The following is a 19,090-nucleotide window of genomic DNA, read 5'->3' as shown; positions in this document are numbered from 1 at the left end:
GCTATTCCCATATACAACACATTATCTTATAAGAAGAAATACAGAAGAATGGCTATTTATCAAGTATCCACAATGAAGAGGGGGATCTTCTGAATTAGTCTTCGCACAGATACCGACTCTACGGTCATCTATTCTGGTAGTGACTGAAAACATCAGTAGACAGAAGATCTGTGTAACTGGTCTCTTTGTCTTAATATTACTTTAACAACTTACACTTGTTTTTAACCAATTGTTCAGAATCAGACACGGACAAAGTTTATTGAATTCAATAAATGCTGCTATCAGCATGGTCATTAGATTCCACAAAAATGTATGTAGTTAGACATTTTAATTTCCCCATATGCATAGTAAGGCAGGAGCCATGTTAAAACTCAGCCACAGCTCACAGAGCAGATGACTGAGTTTGTAACTCTCCATAATTTTCTTCACAACTGACCTTTTAATAAACTTCAAATATGATTACCATATCACAAGCCCCAGACTGTAAACCTGCCCCTAAGGAGGGTCACTCAAACAAAAGAACCTTCAGTGACATCAGCCACACACAGGATATGTCAAATTACATGGATAATTTTACAGCTTTACAAAGCCCCCACTTAGGCAAGGCACCAGGATTTATTACCAACACCTATCGAACTGAATGGTTGTACTTCTCAGCAGCAATTCATAACACCTGAAGTGGTAACATTTAACCATATCAACGTTTGCTTAATTTCCAGTAAAGCTACATCTAAAAAAATCTAATTATTTTATACCATTTTAAAATGTAGGACAGTTTTTTTTAAGACCTTTTCAGGTAGAAAATTAGGGCCTCATTTTGCAGACTGTGCAGACGTAGTCTAACTGGACTTGGAGCTAGGACTGCACATCACTGGGTCCTCCTTCTTTCTTCACTGACTCACTAAGGTGCCTTAAGTGTAAGTCCATTTAATTTAATTTACGCCCACTTTAAGGTCCTTTTCTATTGCCAGAGTGGTGTAAAGAGGCCCTTAGTGGAAATGAGAATCAGGCCCATATATTTTTATAACGAGAAAATGTTTCTAGTCTGAGTTGGAACAAAAGTGGACAAACTCACCTGCACATTCAAGAAAATAGTGAAATTATTATCCCTGCTCCCGAATACAATTTAGGACATCAGGTCTTAAAAGTTATAATCTTCAGCATGGTCCTTAAGGAACTAAACTGCGGAACACCCACTAATGTTACTGGAACATTCAAAGTTTACTTCCTGCACTACACCTATGCCGAAAATGTACTAACATCAAAATGTATATTTAAGTGCGTCTTATAAATTAAATACTTTTTCAAAAAATTAAACTTGGTTAAGTTAATAAATGTTAATGCCAACTAGCATTAGCTTAACCTGGCTGAGAGAAAGACAACAATCCTAATACTGTAACAGGAGACAACTGTCATTACAAAGGCAGTGAGTAGAAAAACAGGAAGGAGAATTGCTTCAAAAGTTTAGTGTCAGCTCCTTGTTGCCATTATTCTCGGTTTTTTGGAGATGCTTTTCATTATTTGTTGCAATTTCTCACACGATAACATGTAGTTCAAGGACGGGGATCCTTTTCCAACAGGAAGTACAAAAAAAGCAGGCTAATTTTCTTTAATATTTTGCCATGTTCTTAAAGATATGCTTATCTAAGTATTGTGGGGATGGACAATATGTATTCTGTACAATGAACTTTGTTGACTTCTGATTAGAAGTTCACTTTGTCCTCTAAACAGACGTCCTGATGATTAAACTCTCCATTATGTTAGCTGTAACACTCTTCATCTAGATCCACTGCACAGGTTAACTGAATTCCTTTTCTTCTGGAGGAAAAAAGTGTCCCCCAAAATGCATTTATTTTTGCTACACATTCTGAAAGGCCTTGTGCATCTGTAAATTTCCCTCTTGAAAGGAGCAAAAACTAGAGCTGGTTAAGATATTTTCTGACCAAAAAAACAAACAAACAAACAAACAAAAAAATCAATTCATCAAAACTGAAATTTCTGATATTGTTGAAACACTCCATTTCAAAATTTTTGAAACAAACAAGTTCTGGTTTTTGGGTCAAAACAACTGTTTAGAAATTTAAGTTAATTTATAGAAAAATGTAAAAAAGTCAAAATCAAAATGAAATGTTTTGAAATTAACAAAACAAACATTTCAAATGACCTAATTAGAATTTTGTTTGCAGAATTTTGGTTCACAAAAATTGTGAAGATGTTTACTTTTTACCCTGATTCAGTATGGCAAAATTTTCTGAAGTATTGAAAATTCTCATGGGTCAGGAAAACAGTTCCCCACCTATCTCTACTAAGAACCTCCCATGGCTACTGTCAATGACTGTGTGTTGAGAGAGAGAGAATTATCAGCTCCTTCCTTTCAGAGACTTAAGGCACTAGCTTTGCTGCACTCTTAGCTCCTGAGAGCTTTGGACAACTCAGAGACTGTATGACAATTCTTTATATTCCACCGTACTGGGAAGCTCAACAGACAAGCCAAGCATTCATATTTAAAACCAGAAAATAATTCATCTAATAGCAGCGCCTAAAAACCCCAAACAGAAGGGGACCAGAGCACCGCTGTGTCAGGAACTTACTCTGCAAGGAAGCTCAAAACTGTCCTTTGGAAAAATAGTATTTTAGCTAAGAATGGCAGATCACTCTGCAGTATATTTTCTTAACCTTTTAGAATGAAAATAATCATGCCTATCCCATTAAAACTAAAAAGCAACAAGCCCACTGTATCTCAGAAAATCTTCCACGCAAAATGGCAGGAAATAAGTGGCAAAAAATGCACAATAGTTATAAATCCTTCAGTCTTAATTATAATTTGACTTACTAGAAAATGTACCACTTCTGACTGAAATTCAGAAGCAAAAATCTTGAGTGAAAACTTGAAATGTAAAAAGATTGTCCCCACTTTCACACAGTTCTAGTCACCACTCTTGAGATTAAGTGAGAAGTATTTGACAGTCAAGACATAAAGCTTTTTATGATTTTCTTGGGGAAATAGAGAATTTCAGAAACAGCTAAAACTCCAGGGAAAGGGCGTGCAAGGGGGAAAAAAAAAAAGAGAGTAATCCTGAATTTGGGTATGGTCAGGCAAGTGAAAGACAAACAGTCTATGAAATACTGAGGCATGACGTTTTACATCCTTGGCTTTGAACACTCTGGCACTGCTTTTTCTAGAAAGTTCTTGAAGCTCAGATCACCAGAGATGCATATTCAACAAGGCAGAACACACAGTGACACCTCAAAGAAGAATCTTATTTGTAATGTTGGGGACTTTATGAAACTAAATTAAGATTCTATTTCAGATGTGGGTAGTTCTCTAGAAAAAGGGGAGAATTTATGTGTTTTGGGGCGGGGGGGGGCTGGTTATCAGCACATGCTAGTGGCTCCCTTGTATGTTATGAATCTCAGTCTAATTTTACGTTGACAGAGAGAGTTACAGGTATTTTTCTCAAATGATCAGTTGGAAGTTACATTCTTTTATTTAGTACATGCCTGGGTTTCCTACACCCTGATATCACACATGAAAGCAAGGAACTGATACGTATCTACTTAAAAAAATATTGTTGAAGACCCCTTGTCTTGTATGTATTACAAATATCTTTAGTTATATTAAAAGATGAAATGCTGAGATAAGCCTCTCTATGCATGTCAGAGAAGTGACAATTACACACTTCACTGTATCTCCTCAAGTTGTGAAATTTTAATTACAAATGATGTGCAAAAGCACAAATACTTCAGAACGCAAGAAGCTGTAAGTGAGAAACTGATCCATACAATTAACATAACATGAAACAAGAAAATGGTAATTTAACTATTAGTTTTCAAAATGGAGCAAGTGAGTTATGTCCTTATATATTATGCATTCAGTTGCTACTTATGCATGACAGCGAATTTAGCACTCACATTAGCATGCACACCAGTAATACCACAAATGCCAAACACTGATGACAAATACTACCATATACCTCTGCTATAGTCATTCTCATAGCACTGACAGGTGAAGGCTCAATATCCACCAGCTGAACTGCATTAAAACTCTGAATGACAAAGATTGCACAAGGACAAAAACACAGAGCATACAATTAGAATTACAATGCACACACAAGTGAGGAAATTCAGCACATGGTACTATGAACAATCTAGCACTTTATGTAAACAATTTGCTCTATGGAGAAGTTAGAATTGCTTATCATTTTGGGGAGAGAGAGAGCTCAGTGGTTTGAGCATTGGCCTGCTAAACCCAGGGTTGTGAGTTCAATCCTTGAAAGGGGGCATTTGGTATCTGGGGCAAAAATTGGGGATTGGTCCTGCTTTGAGCAGGGGGTTGGACTAGATGACCTCCTGAGGTCCCTTCCAACCCTGGTATTCTATGATTTGTTAAGATGGAAAGCCAAAGGATAACATTTTAATTTCAAAGGCGATTTTGTTATAGCTATTAGTGTTTATTTCTGGCAAAGTCACTCATACAGTCCATAACATATCCATTAACACAGTTTCTGCATTTAAACATTCAATGTGAGGGCCAGGCCTTTTTTCCCCAAGCAGGATTTACTAAGTATGAACCAAGGAATTAAAAAGCTGTATAAGGTTCTCTCTTTTTAAACCTAAACTTAGTTCAAAATAGTACTTATACCTAACTCTAGGAGAATGAAAAATCAACATAGACAATTTCTATTTTAAAAAAAACTTTCAGGAACTTATCTATTATACTGTGATTTACTCAACTATAATTTCACTAGTGATTTTTCTGCTTTAAAAGTGGAATATGTTAAAAGCCTGCATGTATTTAGAAACCATTTTGGAATACATGTCAACTGTATCCTATTTATTTAAACCAAAAAGCGTATATATTTCTCCAGTAAACTGAAGGGAATAGGGCATTTTATTTGGCAAATCATTAAATTGTCTATTTGTAACCCTACCTTTATGGATGTTCGGAGAACCTCACCAGAATATAACAGAGTTTAATAGGTTTAGCAAAAACTGTTAGCTCAAAACAGAAATCCAGGATGTTAGTCACGCAGGCAGGAGGCAAAAATAGTGCAGTTCTTTTGCAGGTGACAATACTGGCATCTTTTCGGAGCTTTATTGTAATTACACACCTATTGTAAGCAAAGTTGGTGAAATCAGGTCAGTGACCTCTCTACCTATTCCAGGAATACTAGCTGTGTTAGTGAACACTGACAGATTAGCAAACAAGGCTACTTTTTTACCAGTTTACCCCCAAAAAACCTTGTTAAGAACAGAACTGGAATAACTGAATCATAGAATTTATGAATGCCCTTACGGTGTCGCTGTCACTAGGCTGGAACTGGAAGGGTTGTGGTCTGTGAAATACAGAGTTCTCCTGTAAAAACAGTTGAAGATTGTAATCCCGTACCACCTGAAAAGAGAACAAATTCCAGTTTAGACTAATTTTTTATTTTGTAGAATTGGGACATATATTTAGTGTTGCAAGGATAAAATTAACACACTGTACTTCAAATAGGGCCCAATTCTTCAGCTGCTCCATGCATGGAACTCCCATTGGTTTCAACGGGAATTGTGCCCAGGAACAAGCGGCAGAATCAAGGCCTAAGGCAATGACCATATGAATGATTGCTCACAAGGGCTCTGTGGGGTGCTATCCAGTGAAGGACTGACTTCTAAATAAATATCTAACCTTGTTTTTAGATAAGTACCAGAGATTATCCAATGGAAAATATCACTGCAAAAGGAAAAGTGGGGAACAAAGCAAAGAGACAAATATATAACATTTCAGTTACACAAACACTTGACCATTTTATGGACAATTCTCCAAATACAATTCATATTTTAACAAATTGAAATGCTGCCATATTTTTCCATAAACAGTCAAACTTTGATTAACCATAGGATCCCTAGAAACCATTTGATAAACCATTTGAAAAATGAAGCTTTAATTGAGTTCTTTATAACTGAATATATATTATAGATGGAAAAATTTTCAGATAAAACGTGCATATCTTTTACACCATTAATAGTGTGACAATTAAAAACTGCTTTGGCTACACTTAAAGACATATCACTAACCCGTAATTTCCAAAACATTAAACAAAGTATTTACATATCACAGTCAGTGTGCATTCAGACAAATACTTAACAGTTTGATTTTAAAAAATGTTACTTGCTGAACTGCGATTTTAGTACTTTAACTGGTGGAAATAATGTTTACCACATTTATGTGTAACTATATGGCCAAATATACATTACTAAGGTTGACAATTTAAATGCAGATTTCTATCTGGGGATTCAAAATATGTTTACACAGTTAATACTCATTTGGCCACACTGCAAAAGAGAGAGGATTTTGGATGATAGTTTATGCTGCTAAGTAGGATGTATTCCATAATATATTAAAACTCAGAAATTTATGTCGCTGAAAGGTTGAGTGGTTAAAAAATTAACTAAGTCAAGAAAGGTAAGTAAAAGTATTCCTTATTAACAATAACTCACTCACATTTGATAATAAGGTACACATTTACTGCAACTGTGTAAATACTAATCTCAAATATACCCTATGTAAAGTGCAGATGACAAATTCAATTTGTGACCCCTACGTTTCCTGAGAAAAGTGTTTAATAAGTTTTTGCATTTCATTTTCCTGGTTTTTTAACATGAGATTAAGACACTAAAATGTATTTATTTCACTTTGTACTGTTGAAAATATAGGGATCTTTGCACTGACACTAAAACCTAATGTGTCCAGACAGGGAAATAGAGAAAAATTAAAAGGACTATTATACTACAATGTATTTACAATGCTCCAAAGTTCCATAAAAAAGTATTTCATCTCTACATTTAGAGGAAATTTCATATTACATGATTGGAAAAGTGATTTTTATATTTCTTATAACTCAAATATTTCAATTTCTTTTCCAGATTAGTCTGAGACTAGTCCTTAAAGAGAATTTACTCATCTAGAAATTTTCCATTTCTGTAATTTTTGAATGACCCAACTATAAAAAAGTTTTTATAATTTTTCATGCTTGGATAACTAAACCAGCCAAATAGACATTCCTTAAACTAACTAAAATATTAACTTTTAGCCTGAGACCAAAGGAAGATTTTTTTCAGAAATGTATTATCAGCCAAACAAAGGATAAAAAGGGAAGCCCGTGTTGTTCCATAGTTAGATCATTCTATATTAGAAGGCTACAGTGCAACATTAAGATATGGTCTAGTGAATGCTTCTGTTTTCTGAACCATCCTTTTTCTAAATTTTTGATTTTGTGGTGATTATATTCTCAGTCTCAAAGTTACATGAAAGAGAAAACATTAATGAAATTTCCTTACTTAAAAAAGGAAAGGAAAGAATTAAAGTGACAAGAGTTCTCAACCCAACCTTCCCTAGTGACAAGGGCTCAATCTACCTCTTCTCCTGTGGCCAAACCCTTTCCCAACGGAAGTCTTCTTCTAGCTCCAAAAACCTTCCCCAATCCTTATTTCCTACAGGAGCCAAGTGCACTAGTACATGTCAGTGCGCATATTTGAATATGAGAGTAAGTCACATGTACATACACGTGTACATTTTAACATCTGAATGTGTGATCAGATTACATAATTAAATACATTCAGTTTAACCTGAACACATTAAAACAGGGGTGGCCAACCTGAGCCTCAGAAGGAGCCAGAATTTACCAATGTACATTGCCAAAGAGCCACAGTAATATGTTAGCAGCCCCCCATCAGCTTCCCTCCCCACTCCCAGCGCCTCCGCCCACCGGCAGCCCCGCCAATCAATGCCTCCCCCTCCCTCCCTGCACCTCCCGATCAGCTGTTTCATGGCATGCAGGAGGCTCGGAGGGGGAGGAGTGAGGGCATGGCAGGCTCAGGGGAGGGGGAGGGGGAGGGAAGGGGTGGAGTCGGGGCAGGGCCTGTGGCAGAGCCAGGGGTTGAGCAGTGAGCACCTGCTGGTGCATTGGAAAGTTGGCGCCTGTAGCTCCAGCCCCGGAGTCGATGCCTATACAAAGAGCCGCATATTAACTTCTGAAGAGCCGCACATGGCTCCAGAGCCACAGGTTGGCCACCCCTGCATTAAAACATATGTATGTTCTAGATTTCTCGGTCCTGAAAGGAGCTGAGAGTTTTAGTTAGGGCTTCTATAGCTGAGAGGTGTTGGTAGTTTTGAAACTGGAGAACGAATAATTTGCAGTTCGGGGGGATGGGGGGGTTTGAGTATTCGTCATTGGGGTGAGGTCATTTACATGGCATGTGATATTGTGATCACATAATCAGACTAACGGTATTTATCATTAGCTTGCACATTTAAATATAACGTACTGGGTATCTTGAATTCAGAGATTCAACAGGCACTGGATCCTTTAAAGCACAGGCTTTCCAGAAGATGGCAGAAGATCCAGCCAAAAGGCTGCCAAGGCCCACTGGCCCCTTCTGATATATTCCTAAGGTGGTGAGGGATGGGGAGGCAGAGTACTAACCTTTCACTCTCACCTTTCAGATGGTATCAGAAAGAGCCAAGTCCGGCATGTGATGGGGTACCCTAAAGGGGTTAATGGAAGCCAGATGGGCCAATTACCAATCAAGCAGCAAATGAGGGAGATATAGGCTAGGTGAAGAGCCTGGATTAGAGGGAAGCTCACCTGACAGAAGTGAGCTGGGTTAGTATAAACCCAAGATGCTGGCAGCAGCAAGGGCTGCTGGCAGGAAGTTGGTGGTCACCCTCTGTTAATAGAGAGGGAAGGAGAAAACCCACAGAAGAGTAGGACTCTGCCCTCTTTCTGGGCCAGGCCCCCATAGTGGCATACCCTGAAGAGATCATGGTGGAGAAGAGAGCCTGTGGAATGCAGGGTAGGAAGCAGCAAGGTCAGGGACTGAACAGCGGAACTGACTGGAAGGGGCACTGTCAGGACAGTGAACTGGAAGACTGCCTGAGTAACTGTGGGAGTGACAGACACTTTGAAGGACTAAACCCCAGAAAGGGGGAGGGGGGAATGCTGAGTGACCTGGCTGGAGGGCCGAGTGATGAAGAGGACACTGCAGTTCTTGGAGTGAGAGGGGGCCGCAGGCTGACAGGGAGATAGCGTGCAACCGCAGGAACGGGTGTCAGCCTTGCAGAGCTAATCCGCAGAACAAGCAGGAGGATGCACCATCTCTGTGATGAGTGGAGCACCCTGTGACAGGCAGAAAGTCTCCCAGTCACTTAATTCAGATTTAATGCACTCTACATATGCACTTGTTCTGAATTTATCATCTAGTAAATGCACATTCAAAAAAAAAAAAAAAAGGCAGTGTCTACGAAGGATTAAGGGGAAGTGAGGACAACTGGTCCATCTTTATACCATTCTTGATAGAGGCTTGGAGACTGACCATACCACACATACTGAGCATACCATTTTCAAACATCGTAACTATTTAAAACCAACATTTTTTGATTTTAGCAAAGTATTCCTTACTGAGGACATCATAAATTCTACACTGGAAATTTTGCGACAAAGCTGCTTTTCAAGTTAATTCAATGTAGAAAACAACTTGTACTCTACCCTTGTATAACTCAAAAGTGGATCACTTTTTCCAAAGAAAAAATTCACCTCAACAAGACCATACAGGAGAGAGTTCCTCTCAAAAGGATGATTATTTAGTTACGAATGACAGAAGACGACTACATAACTATATTACTATTACTGTCTTGTTACAGTAGATTGTATGTCCAGCAAATAAACACTTCTGGGGCATTATGTACAGTGTATCTGGCAATTTTTCTGAAAATAAAGAGACTGCTTTAAGCAGCACATTTTCAGGATTCAGCAGCAACACTTCAAAATGAACCTGTATTTTTAAATTCAGAAATTAACTGGATTCCTCACTAATGCAAATCCTTCAGATGCAGTAAATTACAATTCAGTATATTATTTTCTCTGGTCCACCTCCTAAAAGCCAAATGGTTAGAATATGTTAGCTTAACCCGACAGTATGAAATACCAATTACATAATGCAGTTACTGGTGTACATTATAAAACTGACACTGCAATCTGGGTTGGTGTAGCTTCTCAGTAGAACTAGATCTCAGAAATTCAGCAGTTCAGAAACAACTAATGGGATTTTACCAAAGTGTTCTAAAGAAAATTAACCTTTAGAATGAGTTGAAGTTTGGAAAATTTAAGTCCAAAAAGTAAAACTCTTGAGTAAGAACAGGCATTTAAAAAGCAAGTTGAATTATAGGTTATGCAGGTCTTTTCAAACTAGCATGAATAAAACCTCTGTACCAAAACACATCACAGCACCATGAACTATGTATAAGCTCCATTCTATAGAAAAACAATTTAGCCGGAAAGGTGTAACTAATAAATTTTAGAAAACCTCTACAAATGACTTAAGGTATCTTTTCCATGTGTATGTTTAAGGTCTGGTATTTAGAAAATTACCAAGAAGGAAGGATGGAAGGCTAGGAATCTCTTCTTTTTCATCGTATCTAGAATGGTGATTGTCACAAGATATGGAATCCTAAAGTTTCTACTGCTCCAGGATTGAATTGCAGTTTTAGGTGGAGGAGGAATTAAACTTTTTTTAAGCAGATTTTGCTTTTTGTTTTAAAAAATGGAAGCTGTTTAAAGCTGCTCAAAGGTCTAGAATGTTAGTAGTAGTTCCAGCAAAGATGGATTAGTGGGCAAAGGGCAGGTGAGGCAGTCAAAGTACACAATAAATGGTTAAGGTCTTGACTACTTAAGAGGTGAGGGCAGGCTACTTTTATTTATTTTGATGTATAGAAATGCTAAAAATGGTGCACTTTCATATGCTCTAGGTCTGGGGTTCCTAAACTGGGGGTTGCAAGGTTCTTACATGGGGGGTCATGAGCTGTCAGCCTCCACCCCAAACCCTGTTTTGCCTCCAGCATTTATAATGGTGTTAAATATATAAAAAAGCATTTTAATTGATTGGGGGGGGGGCGGGAATGGGGGGCACACTCAGAGAGGCTTGCTATGTGAAAGAGGTCACCAGTAAAAAAGTTTGAGAATCACTGCTCTAGGTGCTCTTGAAATATTTTAAAAATACATCCCATTGCTTTTGGTTAAATGCCCTCAGCTCTGGAATTCACATCTTCGGTCTGTTTGAGTCCTGCCAGGACCCCCATAAAACACACTGAAGGGCAGAGAAGAGAAGAGGATGGGGAGCAGATATACTTCAGTGAGTTTGGAGGGTTTTTTTTAACTGTCATTCTGACCTGCTGAGTTTTTATATCAGCAGAATTTTAATAACTGATACAGGCCTTTAGTATTGGATAGGTTCTTGTACAAATGTAAAGAACAAACGTATCGCATTTTCACACCAGCACATACACACACAAAAAGCAGTAATGTAATACAATCTTTCTGTTTAAGCATAAAGAAAAGGAAGAGAGAAAAGAATGAGTTAACCCCAACATAAAGAACTAGATAGCAGCTGTAGAAGTTATTTTCAGACATGACTGCTGTGGTTACTCTTTTGTTGCTTCTCCAGGTGTTGTGATAGCTTGGAGAGGCTGAAAAAAGAACTACTTATTCCAGATACAATGCAGAAAATGGTTACTGTACAAAATAAAATGTATCCACAGACTTCTGGTTGAGTAGAAGCTTGCTGGCACAAGCTCTCTCTCTAGCTAAATTCCATAAAAAATACAAGAAAGGTATTTTCTATGCAAGCGACCTTTAGAAATGACAGTTTAGACAGTCAATTCAGAGAAAAAAAAGCAAAGCATTGCACCCTGCATTCTGATTATGAAGCATTTACTAAAATACTGTAAAAATGAATTAATATGCACAAACTCTATAAACACGTGGCCACTATAAACTATTATACTAATTTTGGAGAGCATCAACAACAGGTCAACTATAATGTCTTTAAGCAACACTATGATACATACAAAAGCAAATTATTAAAGTAAACTCCTTTGTCTGCAGAAGGCTAAATGGTATTTTCATCTTCTACCCTGAAATTGCCAAATAAACTCAAAACTGGCTAGAATATAGCAGTACATTTTTAATCTGTCCATTATACTCTACAGCTAATAAAAAGTGAGTTCACTGCTCCAAAACGACTATAACAAAATGAATGGGGAATGATTTTAAAGAAATATGTAGTTTGATTTCTATCTGAGTCAACATTCAGAGGTGCATAAATAATATGCTCTGTTCCTGTATGAGTGATAATGGCTCATACAAGGAATATTACAATTAAACCATAATACCTGAGGTCTAGTTGGCTTGCGTTTTATTGGACATCTTTAATAGTACTCAGGATTTGCAGGAAAGGAGGTTATGCAAGTTGACATGCCACAAAATGAATTTGTAAATGACCCAGCCCTATTTCTGATTTTGGTTACTTGGGGCAAAGAAACAAAGATGTGAATTACAAGATTCTAATCCGTTTTCTATATTGGCCAATTTCAAATCCAAAAAAGAATCAGATGTTATGGTGTTTTGTTTTTTAAATTGATAGTCAGTGACTAAAAAAATGATCCAAGCAGTTTCATACGGCTATTGTTTCACAAATGACTAATTCTGCTACAAAACCTTCATGTAGAGTGAAGTGCAGTTTCTCTTTCTAGGTGTGTAGTGTGAACATAATTGGACACTTCCCAATTGCTGCTGCAGATCCTAAAGAATCTGTAGAATGCAAATTCACTCAAGAGAATGCAGTACTTTTGCAGCAACAGGGAAATTTCCCAGAAATCTTCCATGAAGTTTTGTCAAATTGAATGCAATACAGGGATGAACAGAAATATAATACACCTTAAGAATTTCATATATTTGTCAATATATTTTGGGAATGAATCTCTAGTGCCCAAAAGATAAGACCAATAACTTACTTTATGTTTTAACTATTCAGCTATAAAGGATAATTCAGTTAAAAGGCTTACCCTGCTGGAAGTTTCCAATAAAAATTGGAATGTATTCTGTACAGCTTGGCATGTCTCTAGCTCTGTCCTGCTGAATGCCATTAAATAATCCTTAAGGTGATCATATACATTCCCATCAAGAGCCTGTATAAAGAGGGGAAGAAGTAGAAAATAAAAATAATTAAAAAGTATGTAGGATAATTTGCTTTATATTCATTTTTTAGATTTATAATCCAAATTCTTTAAACACAATAATCAGAATGGCCTGGAAGGGTGAACATCTTTCACTAGCCATAGTAGCAAAGTCATTGTCTTAATTCCACTAGATGGCACCACAGAGCACTATAACAAGTGTATTTCAATAAATATGTTTTCCATCCAGTTATGTAATGTATCCATAGCAGAATGCTGAGGTCAGGTTTGGATAAATGATTTTGCTTAGAGATATGTTCTCAATGAGAAGTAAGTGACCTTGCAAGTAAAAGGACATGTAGCTTCTACTGCAGAGGATGTACTTTATCGTGAAGCATTCTAAATGCTGTCATGGAGCGATTAATAAATAAAGAAGTCCTAATCTGAAATACAGATAATATTGACTACAGCAAGAACTACCAGGTGTCCATTATTTATTTTTATATATATATATATATACACACACACACACACACAACCTATCCATGCACACAAATATCAGCTGCACAAAAGCACTGCCTATCATTCATGTTGCAAACTATTATTAATTACATTAAAGCACACCTCAATGGCCATATTGTGTTAACTGCTGTAAAAATTACACTGTAAAACCTAATCCACACAAAGTTGTGCCAGTTTAATTTAACATACGTTGGCAAATTGATTTAAATCACTGCAACTGTGTGTGTACAGACATTCTTATAGCATCTTAAAACTGGTGTATATTCTTTAAGCCGATATAAATGTGTATGCCCACACACAAAGTTGCATCGGTTTAACTAAAAAGAAAAGGAGTACTTGTGGCACCTTAGAGAATAACCAATTTATTTGAGCATAAGCTTTCGTGAGCTACAGCTCACTTCATGCATCCGATGAAGTGAGCTGTAGCTCACGAAAGCTTATGCTCAAATAAATTGGTTAGTCTCTAAGGTGCCACAAGTACTCCTTTTCCTTTTGCGAATACAGACTAACACGGCTGCTACTCTAAAACCGGTTTAACTAAATCAGTCTAGAAAAATAGTGCCTGTTTTCAGATTTTTTTGAAAACAGTTTTCTATTAGTGTGGTTAGCGCAAGTATTTGGTTGCATGTGCTTCAACCTCGTCAAAAGCCTGCTTGCTTGACATTCAAGATGTCCTCCACCTCTGGTGTAATTTGCTGTAAAATGAGGTGTTCTAGGACCTTGAGACACACAGAAAGCAGTGATATTGGGAGGTAGCTTGATGCCTGGTTTGGGTCTTTATCAGGTTTTGCGAGGCCGATGACTTTTGACAAACTACATTTTTGGCAGTCTTCTTTCACTGGTGGCCCTTGTGAAGAATTGAGCCAGCCAAGAATGGGTGTGTGGGCCAAGATGTTTCAGGAACTCTGGAAGAATGTTGTCACAGCCAGTAGCGGTGCCAGACTTGATGTTATATAGCACTCTGTCCAGCTCTGGAATTGTGAAAGGTTCCGGGCAAGCTCTGGATTTGTGCTGCCTACAGAAGACCCTCTACTCGATCTGGACTTGACTCTTCACTTCTTTTTCAAGGGGTGTCTTTCCCATGCGAAGCAGGAGACTGTCTACTTGGTTAGCACTCACAGATAATCAGCTTGACCTCACTGCAGCATATGATACTGTGTGGCACATGGGTCCACTTGTTAAAATATTAACAGTCCTCCCACGACGGATTACTGATGCCATCGAACTGCTCCTCCAAGACAGATGGTTCAGGGTGCATGTGGGTCAACAAACAAGGTGGAAAAGTGGGAAAAACAGATGAACGGGTTACCCCAGTGGGTCTGTTCTAGCGCCAGTCTTGTTCAATCTCTACATCAATGACCTGCCACCAACCTAGTCACGGAAGTTCATCTATGCAGATGACATCTGCTGCAGGCTACAGGCTCTGACTTTCTCTGAGCTAGAGAACACCCTGAGTGATGACGCTGCAAAGCTGGCTGACTAATGCAAGACATGGTGCCTTCAGCTTAGTACCAGCAAAACAGTCTCTAGCACATTCCACCGCCACCAGGCCAAAGCTAAGAGGGAATTAAATATCATAATGAATGGCCAGAGGCTGAAGCACGAAGCATACCCAGTTTACTTAAGCGTGACCATTGACTGAACACTGACATACAAAAGCCACCTGAACAAGACAGCAGCAAAGGTCAAGACATGCAACAACCTTCTCAGCAAACTGGCAAGTTCTTCATGGGGAGTGGATGCTCCAACCCTAAGGACTTCAGCTCTTGCCATCTTGCATTCAATAGCAGAGTACTGTGCACCATTATGGAGTTGGCCAGCATACGCCAAACATGTTGACTGCAACTTAACTCAACAACGTGCATCATCACAGGAACTCTCCGACCGACTCATGTTCCATGGCTTCCACTTCTGAGCCACCTTGCTCTCTCTTACACCAGGAGGCAGCTTGCAGCTGGCAAGCTTCTTGAGAGGATATGGGCCAACCCAAGCTTGCCCTTGTTCAACAACCATTTTATCCCCCCAGCCACACGTTTTTCTTCACAACACCCACTGTGATCAAGGCTGCCACGCCAGGATGTGACAATTAGTTTCAGACAATAGTTAAACTGGCACAACTTTGTGTGTGGACAAACTTGGGTCTAAGAGTCAGTCCCTGCCTGAAAGAACTCGCCATCTAATTTAAGACAATTAATGAAGGGAGGACAAGGGGAACAGGAACGTACGGCTATGCAGAGTAGCTATGCGCACAATAATTACAACCTTTTTTCACAAAACTTTCTAAACCGTTCACCATTTGGACTGAATTTTCTATGCTTCCAGTCACTTGTTAGTTATGGAAAACTAGAAAAAAAAGCTTTCCCTGTTGTAAAAAAATTCTCACTTAAAAAACTTCCACACAGATACAGCAAAAATAGGTGAACTTACAAACTTGACATGGAGCCTACTCTCAATGAAGACTAGTTTGGAGAAAACAATAAAAATAAAGTTACAGTAGTGTCTGGAAAACTCACTTCTAATCTTAGTAACATTTACTAAGATTTTAGTATAATGATTTGCCCAAGGCAGAGGAAGCCCATGTCAAATTCCAGATATCCAGTCTCATGATCAAACTATTGAATGAGATTTCCTTTTCAAAAATATCATATTGATATTTTAATACCTATATATAAGGATTCCTATATATTTATTTTAAAACAGCAGGGACTGTTATGCTTGAATACTGCAATTCAAATCTGGCTAGATATTTATAAAAATGACTACTTTACAGCTTCAGGAGGAAGATGAAAACCAACACGGCAGTAATTGCATAATCACGGTGTTCGTCCCCCTTTCTGTATCTCAGCAGGCTATTATCATATTAAAACCACATTAAATATTGTGTACCAAATGAGGATACCCATGTAAAAAGACATCAGGTGATTCTCTTCCCACTTAATCTTTGACATCATCAGGGCTCAAGACAATACCAAGTTATAGAATGCAGAATTAAGTTTTCCAAGAACACTAGCAATGTTTAATATAAAATCTGTTCCATTAAGATAAACTGCCATCTTAAAGATGAGAAAATTTAAACCCTATTAAATATCACTGAATCAGACAATTTAAAAACTGCTTAACTAAATTCTATATATTTTTTAATTTAACAGATGTTTAAACAGGTTTGAAAAATAGAATGTTTTGAATATTCTGTTTTTGAATAGACTTTAGAATATTTGATTCTAAATGGCTTCCTAATAAAGAGGATAAGAATTTTCTTAGTTCTAATTTACTTCATGAATTTGTCAATATCATAGCTTCCTTTTAATTCTTCTTTCTCTCTAGTTAGAAGTTGTAGTGAGTGGTTTGAATAATTTTATATTACGTTATACATTTCCCCAAAGATTTAAGTGGAACTGAACTTCAGATATTTTAAGTATATTTGGATGTTTGCCTGCTGTAGCCATTCAAAAATGTAACAGGAGAAATGACATATCATGTGCTGAATATCTCTCATGTTCATTTAAGTAATTATTTATTTAGTGGTCTCTTTTACTGTAGTAGTCATAGGCCTCAATTATATTAGATATGAAAACTAGTATTTAAGTATTAAATCACGAACCAGAAACATTTTAAGAGTATTAGCATTCCTAGAAAGCTCAGAAAAGTGTATCCTGATTTTTTACTCTCTCTTTCCCCCTAAAATTCCAAGGGACAAATAGAAAGTTTGAGCCAGGCATAGTGTGAACAGGTGCAATACTTGGCTTCCCAGACAGTTCTGCCAGTCCATTTCAATCCTTACTTGAAACATTCCTGCTATTCTAATTATGATCTTATCTTGAGCAGAGATTGCTGAAAATGTGTGTGGTTTTGTAATATGAACAAGCTTCCGCTGATGAAAATTTAGGTGTATTAACCTAATGGACCATATTAGCTTCCCCACCAAGTAAATAACATTTGCAACACATGCCTGCAAGCTTGCATAGTGCCCATTGACACTAGACTGGTTTACAGTGTTGAGCCCTTTAATGAACACAGAATATAGCTTTTCTTTTTTAAAAGAAAAATCTTTATTTTTTCTTTTAATACAGGGTAACTATATGACAATACCTATTGTCGGGATTAATGGTATGATTCATGGATAGAATGCTAGTTTAAATTTATAATTGCTTATTTTTGGCTGTTGGTGTCACATACGCCATACTACTCAGCAACTTATTTGTGCTTTTTTTTTTTTTTCCTGTTACAAAGTTCAGGAAACAATATAATTGATGTTGGTAGCTAGAATTTCCTTACATGGGTGGAGGTAATGTAACAAAATTAGACCTGACCTTGACCTGCCTTATCCATTCATTTTTGGAATGTAGTTTAAGGAAAAGTTTTAAATGAACTAAACAAAATGAATTGTGTTTGTACGTTATCTATTACCTCAGTGGTATTACATTATGCTGGTATAGCAGGTTTTCCTGTTTAATAATAAAGAAACTATAAAGGTACTTTCATATAACAGATGCCCAAGTCTTTCTTCTTTAGGTACAGTGTATCAAAAATTACCAAAGCTAGGTTCTTACACCACCCTCCCGCTCAGATCAGCACACCATATGTATATGTGTATGATCCGCTGTTTGTATCCGAACTAAATTGTAATTCATCGGAATACAAGGACTGTGCCTTTTTTTATTAATTATTTTTATTAGTGTAGCACCTAAATACCCCATATGAGATTAGGCCCTACATTGCTACGCACTGTACAAAGACTTAGTTGGAGAAAGTCCTGCCCCGACAAGTTTACAGGAAAAACAGATAAAACAAGAAAAAGTGGAAGGAGAAACAGGCACAGAGGGAGAAGTGGCTTGCTAAATGTCACACAGCAGGTTAATGAAAACGACAAGAACAGAACCCAGGTTTCTTGACTCAGTCGCATGCACTATTCACTGGGCCATGCTGTTTTTCTTTATGTTTCTTTGAGTACAAGCACACTGTTGGCACTTGATAAATAACAACTCACCTCCTATGTTGTGCCACAAACTTACAAATATTATTTTCATCATTTTCTGTCTAAATTTCTCAAGTTAAAACTATCCTAAACCTTTACTTTCCTAACAGTTTTAAAAAGGTCAAGCCCCTTTAAACTGCACAGTGCACAAGCGGGACAAAAGTTTCTCAGTGTTTGGCTCAAAACAAAATAAACCTTTACCCCATTAAATATATGACATAATTTTGATCATGCAAATATTCTGGCGGATGTTGTAGTTTTCAATAATCAAAGGAATTTTCAACATAATGTCTTTGGGAATTGTGACCCAGTTTTAGATATCTGGGAGTTTCAGATAACCAAGGGTAAACTGGTTTCAGAGTAGCAGCCGTGTTAGTCTGTATTCGCAAAAAGAAAAGGAGTACTTGTGGCACCTTAGAGACTAACCAATTTATTTGAGCATAAGCTTTCGTAAGCTACAGCTCACTTCATCGGATGCATAAAGTGGAAAATACAGTGAGGAGATTTATATACACACAGACCATGAAAAAATACACATTGTAAGGAGAGTGATCACTTAAGATGAGCTATTACCAGCAGGAGAGTGGGGTGGGGGGAGA

The 19,090-nt window shown here is 37.5% G+C and overlaps 1 protein-coding gene across 4 annotated transcripts in view; it reads right to left on the bottom strand.

The window, feature by feature from the left end:
- The window catches only part of FCHSD2 (FCH and double SH3 domains 2), a 223,353-nt gene that overhangs the window by 40,455 nt on the left and 163,808 nt on the right, over positions 1-19,090 (bottom strand). For 3 of the 4 annotated variants that reach the window (XM_073334756.1, XM_073334750.1, XM_073334777.1), the window contains 3 exons: positions 12,884-13,006; positions 5,297-5,392; positions 3,975-4,046 (listed from right to left, as the gene is read on the bottom strand). In XM_073334756.1, the coding sequence (XP_073190857.1) occupies positions 3,975-4,046; positions 5,297-5,392; positions 12,884-13,006 (291 nt within the window). The remainder of the gene's footprint in view (positions 1-3,974; positions 4,047-5,296; positions 5,393-12,883; positions 13,007-19,090) is intronic. The other variant, XM_073334766.1, reaches the window with a different exon arrangement.

This window comes from Lepidochelys kempii, chromosome 1 (genome assembly GCF_965140265.1).
Source record: "Lepidochelys kempii isolate rLepKem1 chromosome 1, rLepKem1.hap2, whole genome shotgun sequence".
Lineage (NCBI taxonomy): Eukaryota > Metazoa > Chordata > Testudines > Cheloniidae > Lepidochelys > Lepidochelys kempii.
Note: the sequence above shows the minus strand (reverse complement) of the source record. Positions and strands in the feature narration are given on the sequence as shown.